Below are 12251 nucleotides of genomic sequence, written 5' to 3'. Positions count from 1 at the left end.
GGCTGTAAACCAGTTTTGGGGGAAATATTATTGAAGTACCGGCAACTTGGGGAAGAGACACCTGCTGCTCTACTTTTAAAGAAAGGAGTTGATGAGAATTGGAATCCAACAGCATCTGGAAGGTTCCTCATTACTGTTCTTAACATACTAGCCCCTTTAAATTACTTAAACTTTGCCTAAACATCTCATTGGGTTTGGAGAGGTAGGGGATAAGTGATATAACAACTCCCAAGGATTTTTGAGATATGTGTGCAAGAATCACCATGGTCTGCTGATCAGAAACCAATCAGTTCCTCCAAAGTGTCACACTAGCTTTATTTTTCCCTGATTTTTCTTCAGGCTTAGATTAGCCATTAAGTATAGACTATGGCATCAAATTGTAGTGTACAGTGGTACCTCGGGTTACATATGCTTCGGGTTACATACACTTTAGGTTACAGACTCCGCTAACCCAGAAATAGTACCTTGAGTTAAGAACTTTGCTTCAGGATGAGAACAGAAATCGTGCTCCTGCGGCGTGGCGGCAGCAGGAGGCCCCATTAGCTAAGGTGGTGCTTCAGGTTAAGAACAGTTTCAGGTTAAGAACAGTTTCAGGTTAAGAACTGACCTCCAGAACAAATTAAGTACTTAACCCGAGGTACCACTGTAGTTATATATGTGTGCCTGATAGTAGACTAGGTCAGGGCCGGCAGAAAAAAAGATATAAATCTTACGTTAGATCTCTGAGTGATTTGCAGTAGATTGGCAAGGGTTTTGGACTCCAAAACAACAGCTGCACAAAATGATCCCTGTACCTGTCACTACCTTAAATTACATTACTGAAATGAGGTGTGATTAGAGTAATCAAAAGTGGACTTCTTTGTAGAAAGACTGGGATATTTGCCCATCTCTGAGTTAGGTGCTTAGTCATCTCCCTAATGGGATTCTTTAAAACTTTCCAGAACTCAGATGCTGATGGTTATTGCCGTGTGTATGACCATATTTTAAAGCAAAGCAAGAGGTATCTTCAAATCTGTTAACCAAAACAGCAGGAAAATATACTGTGTCTGGCTGCCTATGTGACCTCTTCTGTAAGCAGGACCAGAGGATAAATATTGTTACTCTTTCTGCAGCTATTGACTTCCATAAAGATAATTTGCTTAGAGCAGAAGACAGTGATTACATACATGGTTCAGAAGAGGGCATTCTGGCCTTGGATCTGGTGCTATTCTTACCCTGGTATCTGGACTGTAACCAGTTCTGTCTTTCTCTCCTTCCACTATCTCTTATGCAGCTGGTGTCCAACATCCTCATCTTCATCTGCACAAACATTGTAGGTGTGTGTACACACTATCCAGCTGAGGTGTCCCAGAGACAGGCATTTCAAGAGACCAGGGAATGCATTCAAGCTCGTCTACATTCTCAGAGAGAAAACCAGCAACAGGTAAAAGAAAAATGATGATGATAATACATTCAAGGATGAGGGGTTTTTTAGCTTGATTATCTTATTTTATTTTATATATTTTGTGGTGAACAAATTTCTGGGCTTTTTGTGTGGCAATATGGGTCTTGCATAGGAAGAATACAGAATGTTCAAGTAATTCTGATTGAAGTTGTGATTTGATAGAGACCTGGCTTTTGCTGCCTTTTGTGGCTGCAGGAGAAAAGTTCCCAGGATTATGATGATGTTCTCCAAGGTTCAGCTGTGATCATTGCTTAGGCAAAGCCCAAGTCTGGCCCAAAAGCTTTAATATATCTATCAGGTTGGGAGAAATCAGTAGGTGGTCTGTGGGGTGAGGGAGGTAACCATCATGAATTGGGGAAATATCCTACTCCTGAGAACATTTTGATTTGCAGCACTGAGTAGTTTGCCAAAACTGTGTTCCTGGTTCCGGTGTTATCACAGAACATTAATTTACTTCATCAGCTTTAATTAGTAGCATCCTTCTGTGAGTGTGGTTCATGGTAGAGTGTCTGTGAGCTATCTAGTTAATTTGAGAGCATCTTTAAGATGCATGTAGAGAATTGTCAATGATCTAAAGAGGACTGATGATACATCTATAGACAGAAATTAAGTCTGATTCCACCCACATTGCACAGATGCATGTTTTGTTATCCTGTACCCAGCTGCCCAACTCCATCTAATGTAAATAGATAAAAGGAACTTGGAGTTGCATCTAATCCTAGTCCTACTTAAAGTACACCCATTGAAGTCAATGAACATGACTTATTTAGATTCACTAATTTCAATGGGTCCACTCTGAATAGAATTTAGTTGGCTACAAGCCTTTGGAATTCACTTTTAGAGACTCACAAGTATGTAATAATTACTTCTGAAACTGAGGTGTCAGTGATTCATATGTCACCTTTTGAACCCTTTTGGTTCTAATGTACACAATAAAGATTTTAGTGCTTTTTTAATATCCTGAGAAAAATGTGTTACTTTGCTATCTTTCTGCTCTGGTTGTTTTGGTCTCATACAGGGACTGAGAAAATGCACTACTGAGAATATGAAACTGGTGTTTTCCCAGGCAAACGTTTAAAATGTGAAAGTCATCCATGCATGTTTATGCATCTTTAAACACATGTACTTTGGGCCCATAAAATTTCCCAGGTGCAACCTTTATGAACAATTGTTGTGTAGTGCAATGGAGAAGATTATCTTGTTGTCATGTGCAAAGCAGCAAAGTACACAAGTTTCCAGTAGCGAGATGGTGCTTCTTATATTATTTGGCCACAATTCTCTATCCAATAATAATAATAAAATTTATTTATATCCCGCCCTCCCCAGCCGAAGCCGGGCTCAGGGCGGCCAACAACACTAAAACAGTGCAACATTATAAAAACATTATAAAATTAATTAAAATCAAAATAGATGGCAACCATAAACTAAAGTTTTGTAAAGATTGCCAAAGGAGTGAGTCAGGCTGCGCCCTGACCAAAGGCCTGGTGGAACAGCTCTGTCTTGCCGGCCCTGCGGAAAGATGTCAAGTCCTAGCTCAGAGGCAGACTCAGAGTGAAAGATAATGTGGGTTTACTGGACTTCTTCATCACAGAGGACATTAGTTCCTTCTTCACTGCCTCCAAGCCATAGGAGCCAGCAGTTCCAGAACAGGGCAATGGTCCTTAAAAGAATACACAGCACCTCAGGCTGTGTTGCTGAGACAACAGCTCTTCCTAAGTGAGTCCTAGCAAGCATTGGCTGGTGTGAGCTCTCCAGGGTGCTGACAAATTACCCAGCCCATAATCTGGTTGGATTTGACTGGACATCCCTTGCTGTGACCCTGCTTTTTAGAATATGGCTTATAGCATTAACCTGACCTCCACTGGGACTGTAAGCCAGAAGAAGGCAGGACAATGCTCATGCATTTCAGTATCAGTAGAGAGTTCTGATCTTCAACCTTCACATTTGACACAAGAAATACAAAATACAAAAGTCATTTGTTGTCATTTCTTCATAGTTACTGAAGCCATAAATGTGTATTAGAAATTGGATTTGCTGCTACATAACAAATAAATGAAGCCAAATTTCATGAATGATATTTTATCCTATGGCCTACAGAGCCCGTGGAATGGCCACAAGCACAGTCAACATGTATTCTGTGCACCACCAACTCCGTTAAAACAGCTACCTTTTGATGTTGCTAACATTGGAGAGTCTAACTTGAAAGGAAGTTAAACTGGAACTGGAGAGAAATCTGATGGATTATGACTTGCTTAATTACTGAGTAGAATAGGATCTTACATAAAGGCTGGCTTTATGGAAAATATCCATGATTCTGCCCATTCACTGCAGAACTGATAGCTTCATTTTGTTTATATGAGATTAGAAGAGATGTGTGTTTGTGTTGTTAAATAGAGAGCAGGCTTGTTAATTGGCTCATCTGTCTAACACCACAGGAGCGCCTCCTGCTCTCCGTACTTCCTCGCCATGTTGCCATGGAGATGAAAGCTGACATTAATGCCAAAAAAGAAGATATGATGTTTCATAAAATTTACATACAGAAGCATGACAATGTCAGGTAAGTGCAACGGTAAAGGCGTGGAATGAACCCACAACATGGTAGCATGTTTTAAAAAGAAACGAAACTAAAGCAAACAATATGTATGTCTGAGAGGTAAGCATAAATGGAAATTCTTTGTTTGCCATTTTTAGCAGCAGAACTGCAAATCACAGATATATCTTTAAGGGAGAGAGGGAAACAAAATTCAAAGCAACTCCAAACAGACTTCAGGCCTTGGTGTGAGTTTAAGGATGACTTCTTTAGTCTTTTCCTGCCTTCCCTTCCCTTCTATAAAGTTTGTATATGAGAGTAGAGAGTGAGAGACTAATCTTTGCTGGTGTCACATGTAGGGAAAACCATGCACATAGGAGGTAAAACAGATTTGATTTGTCTTTACGTCTTGTTGTTTAATCATTATAGAAATAATTTGACGTTCTTATCTCAAATGTCCATGAAAAGTGAAGTTTCATTTTGAAAGTAATACAAAGCAGTAACTTACCACTATGGATTTATCTAACTAAGTCATATGCTGAGTAGACCTATTGAAATTAATAAACATAACTAATTTAAGTCAATTGGTTTCAATGGGTGTACTCTTGAGTCAGATACAATCCTATGTCATCTTCTTCTTTTTTAAAACCTTTTGAGTCCTAAGATTCATAGGTTATTTGAAAAATACTCTAATAATATTTTCTAGCGTAGGCAGCAAGTGATTTCATGCACTGATAATCTGATTATCTTAATTTGCACTAAAAACCTATGTGTTTGCCTTTAAAATGACTTGGTCCCAGTGAGTCAAATTAAACCAGTGCACCAATACTCAAACTATTTAAGCAGAAATGCTTGGACTGACTTAATTAATCTTATCAAATTAATTGAAAATTAATCAGCTGAAATCAAAGCAGTACAGCATAACTGATCTATGCATTTCAATCTGTGCTCTTTAATTAGAAGAAACCTGCCTTAATTGGCCTTGTTGACTCCAGCATTATATACGTTTGACACTTTTCTGTGGTATTTGAAATGAGACTTTCAAGATCAGAGTCCCCATCCAGCAACCTCACTGGATTTAAACCTTATTTATTAATGTCATCTAAACAAACAACTAGTTTTAAAAGGAGGCCAATTTGCTGAGATGAAGGGAGAACAATTAAAGATAAGAGAATGGTCACAAGGTGGAGGAGGTTTGAAAAAAGATAGCTCAGAAAGGGAACATAATTAAGTATGCGTGTCTTAAGATAAACAGATGAAAATGTTTGCTGTATTTAGCTAATTGTGCCAACACATAAAATTGCGAGTTTTATAGTATCCTTATATCTTAAATATTGTGTAACTTCTCCAAAAGGTAGAGATTTATAACTGAGGAGGGTGAATATATGCTTTCACATGGTTTTCTTATCTGAGTTCACATAGATAACTGCTGACTTGTAAGTAGCCATTTTCCTGGTGTCTAAGTTTTTTTCTCCCTCTGCCCTTCTCAAGACATCAAAATGTCACAAATAACTAAAACAGGCTATTTAAAATTTCCTGAGGCCAGTAATTTCTGTGGCCTTCATTACAAGGATAGGTGTACATAGGAGACTTGTAAAAAAATCAGTTTACTGTATCTAATAGAAACAAAATTGTTGTTGTTGTTTTATTTGTACCCGGCTCATCTGATTGGGTTGCCCAAGCCACTCTGGGCAAATATAAATATATAAGCAATAGCCCTAGACACATAGTTATCCTAGTTATGTTTGGTATGTCCAGTTTGCCTTTAATAAAAACAAGGCTCTAGACTTGTAATCAGAAAACAGGTTAGACATGTTTGGGTAGTCACTAGCAACAGTTCAGAAACCAGATATGGAACTAAGCAAATGTTGAGAGGCCAAGTCTATCTAGTTCCAATACCAATATCTGACCTCCCTGTCTCAGCATTATCATTTCTTTGAAACTCAGCGTCTCGGTAGCATAACAAATGGCCCAACCCAGGTATAGTTGTTATACTACTGGAGTCAGCCTCTCTGTGGTGAGTGATCCTGGTCCATGACATGTATAGGACTTACTTACTGCATGGAAGTTGAATAATTTCACATTGAACTCCACAATCCTGCTCCGTATTTTTTTGTGGAGAGCTATAGTGACAGCTATAGACAGCTATAGTGACATGCTGGCCACATGACCCGGAAGCGGCTCCCTTGGCCAATAAAGCGAGATGAGTCCACAACCCCAGAGTCGGCCATGACTGGACCTAATGGTCAGGGGTCCCTTTACCTTATAGTGATAGCTAAGATCCGTGCAGTAAGTGGGGCTTTAAATAACAAAAAAACAACATGTCACACAGAAGGAGGAGGCAGTTTTCAGAAGTATCCACTGTTAGACACTATGACCTGTGCTCTGGCCAATGTGTATCTGAAGTTGTATTGGCAATGTGTGGTGAATAGGAACAGATGGGGAGTGGGGGAAGCAACTGAGCAGGTAACAACAACAAACAATTAATGACTAGAAAGATTCAGCACTAGCTCCCCCCTCCTCCAAGAACAAAAGTAGCCCTACTTTTTTCTTTTTTGAGTTTGTAAATTTTATTTTCAGTTTTTGAAAATTTACAAATATACACCTTACAATCACATACTTCCAATACATATTAGACTTCCATCTCCCGTTTTGTGGTTTCTTATCTTATTTAAATTTTTAACACTGCATTTTCCACTTTGCTCCATTTTAAAATTATTCTACAGTTAATCTTGATAATACTCTTAACTGCTTGATTTAAGTTAACCCTACTTACTAATGCACTTACTTGCATGCCACGATTTTTGAAATATACCACAAATTCTCCCCACTCTTTAATAAATTAGCTTTCCTCTTGGTTTCTTACCACACCTGTTAATTTTGCCATTTCGACATAATCCATCAATTTAATCAGCCATTCCTTGGTTGGAACAGCATCTTCTTTCCATCTCCGAGCAAATACCATAGCATACACAAATTTCTAAGGTCCTTCGGAATTTCTGTATTAACTATCCCTAAAAAAAAAGCTTCTGGTTTTAAAAGTATCCCTACTTCAGCCTGATATAAACGTATACAGTATCTCTCTTGTTGCTTCAAATCCACCTTAAAGGTTGCTCAGCTAATGAACACTGAACTGGGTGCAGTCCACCTTTCATGTATGGTGGTCCTCCAGGAACTGAACAAACCTGTTTTTTCTGTCTTCTAGGACTGCAAAATAGCAGGCTTGTTAGCTATTAGGTCGCTTACAGTCCATGCTTGGGGCATTGCTTTTGGCTTATTGGGCCACATTGTGAAGGCTTGCCCTAAATTCATGCTTCAGCAAGGCCAAGCTTTTGTACCTAAAATATACTTTGAGCAATCACTTATTTCTGGTTGCATACCTTCACCTGCAATTTTCTATAATTGGCTACAGGATCTCTAATGCATACATGTAGGTTCCTTGCACTTATAATCTGCATGCGGGGACCAGCTCCATATGTACACTAGGTCCTCTGAGCTGGCCTGCTTAATCCACCTTTTTCACACAGTACATAGTTAATCAATAGAACTCGCTTCCACAGGAGGGTGTGATGGCCACCAACCAGAAGGCTTTAGAAGTAGATTTGACTGATTCATGGAGGAGCGGGCTACTGATAGCTACCACCCACGATAACTCTGCTCTGCTCCCACAGCTGGAGGCAGCTATGCACCTGAATACTAGTTGCTGGAAAATCCAGGAGGGGAGAGCACTCTTGTGCTCAGCTGCTGCTTGTGGGCTTCCATTTGAGACACCTGGTTGGCGACTGTGAGAACCAGATGGTGGACTAGATGTGTGGCCTGAGCCAACTGGCTCTTCTTATGATCTCATGGTACTCTGCTGGTGCTCCATAAATACTAGCCAGTGCTTTGGGCTGGCAGAAGGTGGGCGCCTCAGTTGAACAGGGTTTTGTGTCTCCTCTAGAGATGTCTCTTGCGGAAAGTTCCCTGCAAGTGTATCCTGGTGGTGGTGGGAATGGGACCAGGAGGTGGCATTGGTTAAGTTACACAGCAGAGAGCAACCAGAAGACAACGGCTCCCTGTGACCTTGGCTGGTTTAGAAACCATGCCATGCAAGGGGAACATCAGGTTGGGAAAGTCCTGCATTCTTACGCATCTGTGAAAGCCACAGATCCACATGTGCACACAAAAAAGGGTACCCTCTCCAACCTCTCCACTTGTAATGCACACATCTCCTGGCTAATCCATCTCTGAAGCGTCTGCGGAACACCAGTCACATCTGGCAAAGCACACAAATGCTCTAGTTAATCCAGTGTGTGTGCAAGGAGCAGTTCTGGACACCTAAGTTTTTCTAGGCCCATCACTGCTTACCTTTCAGCAGGCAGCTTCAACTTACCCTTTTTCAGCATGCATTTTTTGCTGTTGTCTTTTACACTGGGTCTCTGACTGCTAATGTTTCAAGATTGTGGTTTTTACTGTTGATGATTTTGGCTTTATTGTTTCTAATTTTGTTGTTTCCAATTTATTAGCTAGCTTGAGTATAATTTTATAAAAATGGAGATAGAAACATTGAACATAAATGCATAAAATAAACAAACTCAGGAATGCGGCAATGAGAATTACAGTTCTAGGGGTAATTTACCCAGGATTTCCTGTCATGCCTGCTCATAAAATATTTTAATCTAGTTGCTGTTACAGTGTTGTGTAAGTAGAAGTTAGTGATGATGTGAAATCTATCTCAGGCTCATATAGTCACTCGTGATGTGAATTATGACTATACAGTATATTGACATTTCATGGGGAAGCAAACATTCCCACTCTCAGAAAGTTAAAATGTGAGAAACTGCTTTAACACAAAAACAGTCTTGCAGCAGAAATTGATCTTTGCCTACATCTGTTTGTGAAAAATAATGGTCACTGTCAAAAAAATTAAAATGGGATTTCCAGGAGCTCTCAATTCACTTTTTAAAGTAAATAACACAAACTGCACTGTTAAAGCAGTCCTTTTTTTCCATCTTGGACTAGTTTATAGCAGACATAAAAGCACTAAGATATGCATAGGTTGTTTTTACCTCGTGGTTTTCAGATAGTATCCCATTGCCACAATAACCCCTTAATGGTATCTGGAATTTGCCAAATATAGTCATCCTGGTACTATAAAAAGAGGTGTCAAGCTCAATAACAAAAATTGCTCACCATTTATATGCCTCTAAATTTTTCTCACCAATGTGTTCTTTTTAGAGGTTGTACCCAGATGCAATGAGAATGACAATTTCTGTTAAGGGGTGTTAAAATATACTTTGATTAAGGAGAAGCAGTTGTTGTCACTGTCAGTTAATTAGAATGGCTTGAAAGGTGGAAGTTAAACCAGCATTTGCTAGAATACAGCAGTGGACTTGTCAGCTCTGTAAATAAAATACATGTTTAGCTTTCTAATGTGGTTTGCTTAATGTACCAAAACATACCAATTTGTTGCTTCATTTATCGCTGTTTAAATCCTTCTAACAATGTAGTAGTAAGCAGTGCAATCTGCTTCAGAATCAGTTTTTCTGGCTTCCAACCATGGTTTTTTGTTTTTTTGTTAAATCATTTTTATTAATTTTCCAATAAAAAAATCCAATTAACATATCAAATCATAATCCAATTAAAATATAAAACTAAAATTAAAAAAGACCATGGTTTTTTTACTTATATTCTCAATGCAGTTATAGAGCAGTATGGAAATTTAATAAATAATAGTAATAATAAAGTCTGTCTGTAGAATGTTTTTTATTAAATTTGTGTGTAGTTATACTGGGTGTCCTTTGTTAAAGATTAATAAAGTTTGAGCACAAGGGGGGGGGAGTGTTACTTGTATACCATATCTAAAGTGTCAGTAAGGTAAAGGTAAACGGAACCCTGACCATTAGGTCCAGTCGTGACCAACTCTGGGGTTGCGGTGCTCATCTTGCTTTATTGGCCAAGGGAGCCGGCGTACAGCAAACCAGAGCAGCGCACGGAAACGCCGTTTACCTATGCGCTGGAGTGGTACCAATTTATCTACTTGCACTTTGACGTGCTTTTGAACTGCTAGGTTGTCAGTATAAAACAGCAATAAAACAAAAATGTGTAGTAGCCAAACACAATCCATGACAACATTTAAAACTAAAAAGAGTAGACAGTAAAACATAAAAACAGCATTGAAGACTTAAAGAATCATAGAATCATAGAGTTGGAAGAGACCACAAGGGCCATCGAGTCCAACCCCCTGCCAAGCAGGAAGCACCATCAGAGCACTCCTGACATATGGTTGTCAAGCCTTTGCTTAAAGACCTCCAAAGAAGGAGACTCCACCACACTCCTTGGCAGCAAATTCCACTGTAGAAAAGCTCTTACTGTCAGGAAGTTCTTCCTAATGTTTAGGTGGAATCTTCTTTCTTGTAGTTTGGAACCATTGCTCCGTGTCCGCTTCTCTGGAGCAGCAGAAAACAACCTCTCTCCCTCCTCTATGTGACATCCTTTTATATATTTGAACATGGCTATCATATCACCCCTTAACCTCCTCTTCTCCAGGCTAAACATGCCCAGCTCCCTTAGCCGTTCCTCATAAGGCATCGTTTCCAGACCTTTGACCATTTTGGTTGCCCTCCTCTGGACATGTTCCAGTTTGTCAGTGTCCTTCTTGAACTGTGGTGCCCAGAACTGGACACAGTACTCCAGATGAGGTCTGACCAGAGCAGAATACAGTGGCACTATTACTTGCCTTGATCTAGATGCTATACTCTTATTGATGCAGCCCAGAATTGCATTGGCTTTTTTAGCTGCCGCGTCACACTGTTGGCTCATGTCAAGTTTGTGGTCAACCAAGACTCCTAGATCCTTTTCACATGTACTGCTCTCAAGCCACTCATCTGACCTGAGCAGTAAAAGAGTTGCTACTGCTAGGGATGGACAAATCTATCCATTTTGGTTTCTCTCTTTTCCCCTATTTTAAGTTCAGATCACTACTTTTCCCCATCAGTTTGCAATTTCTTTAAAAAACTTCTCAGCATTTCTTTAACATTTTCAGCATTTTCATGCACATTTCTCCTAATCTACACACTTTTGTATGCAATTTTTCATAACAGAATGCTGTTTTGTACATTATTTTCAGTAACAGATGCACTTTTATCCACTGCTTTACCCAAGATACAAATTTTGTGCACCTTATTTGGTGAGACAAATGCATAGAAAAATTTGGAGAGGTGTCTTGTTTGGAGAAGCACAAATAAGGTGCCATATTTTTTGCTCTGTAAGACGCACCTAGTTTTTAGAGGAGGAAAACAAGAAACAAGAAAGCAACACAAAGCCTCCTGAGCGAAGAGAGAGTAGCTCTCCCGCTGCGCTCAAGAGGCTTTGCGTGGCTATCCCTGAAGCCAGGAGAGCAAGAGGGATCGATGCGCACCTATCCCTCTTGCTCTTCTGGCTTCAGCGATAGCTGCGCAGCCTGCATTGGCTCCATAAGACACACACACATTTCACCTTACTTTTTAGGAGGGGAAAAGTGCATCTTATAGAGCGAACAATACGGTAGGTTCACATTAAAATGCAGACTAAACCAAATTCCCTCCATCCCTAGGTACCACTGATTACATTTGCTTGATAATGGTGTTCTGTTGCTGAGGGCTCTCCCAAATATCCTGTCTGTTGGCCATTCATTCTAGGCTAGGCTCATTCATGGCTAGGCTCTCTCTGGTCTTGATTAAGCATTTATTCTGATTCCATTGCTGGGAGGTTATGCAACAATGATAATTCATCCCAATTGACTTACTGGGTATTTATATATCTTCTGTTGATCATTCATTCATTCCATCCTTTTTAGTACAGTTCCCCATAATAGCAAATAAAAAATCAATTATCAGTTTTTTAGAGCAGTTGTTTTGTTGCACTAGGGTGTCAAGATGATTTAAAGTTAAAGGGAATTATTTCCCAGCAAGGCAGGTGCCTTAACATTTTTCGGATGATGATAATTGTTTGGAAGCTCCCTGTTAAGCCTGGAAGTGCAGCGGTGGCCTCACACTTGCTGTCTGTAGCCTGCGTATTACTCATTGCTTGAATCACTGGCCCCGCTCCTTATTTCCCCAGATAGAGGGATACAATCTTTCATGCTAAAACCAGACTGTGAAAAAGGTACCCGCACCTAGCAGCAGTCATTACAATAAATTGAAACCAGCTTCAAAGGTATATTATAGCAGAATGAGCAGCTACCAGGTATCAAAGGAAACACTTTCAAAGTAGTGCTGGTGCCAGATTACTCCCTCCTGGAGATACGTGACATTATAG

At 39.7% G+C, this 12251-nt stretch overlaps 1 protein-coding gene across 6 annotated transcripts in view; it reads left to right on the top strand.

Annotated features, from left to right (window-relative positions):
- The window catches only part of ADCY5 (adenylate cyclase 5), a 182070-nt gene that overhangs the window by 102753 nt on the left and 67066 nt on the right, over nucleotides 1-12251 (top strand). For all 6 annotated transcript variants that reach the window (XM_083734361.1, XM_083734360.1, XM_083734364.1 and 3 more), the window contains 2 exons: nucleotides 1274-1423; nucleotides 3880-4001. In XM_083734361.1, the coding sequence (XP_083590487.1) occupies nucleotides 1274-1423; nucleotides 3880-4001 (272 nt within the window). The remainder of the gene's footprint in view (nucleotides 1-1273; nucleotides 1424-3879; nucleotides 4002-12251) is intronic.

The sequence above is a fragment of the Podarcis gaigeae genome, assembly GCF_964106915.1.
Source record: "Podarcis gaigeae genome assembly, chromosome: 1".
Taxonomy (NCBI): Eukaryota; Metazoa; Chordata; class Lepidosauria; order Squamata; family Lacertidae; genus Podarcis; species Podarcis gaigeae.
The sequence above is the reverse complement of the archived record's forward strand: the minus strand, read 5'-3'. Positions and strand labels throughout refer to the sequence as shown.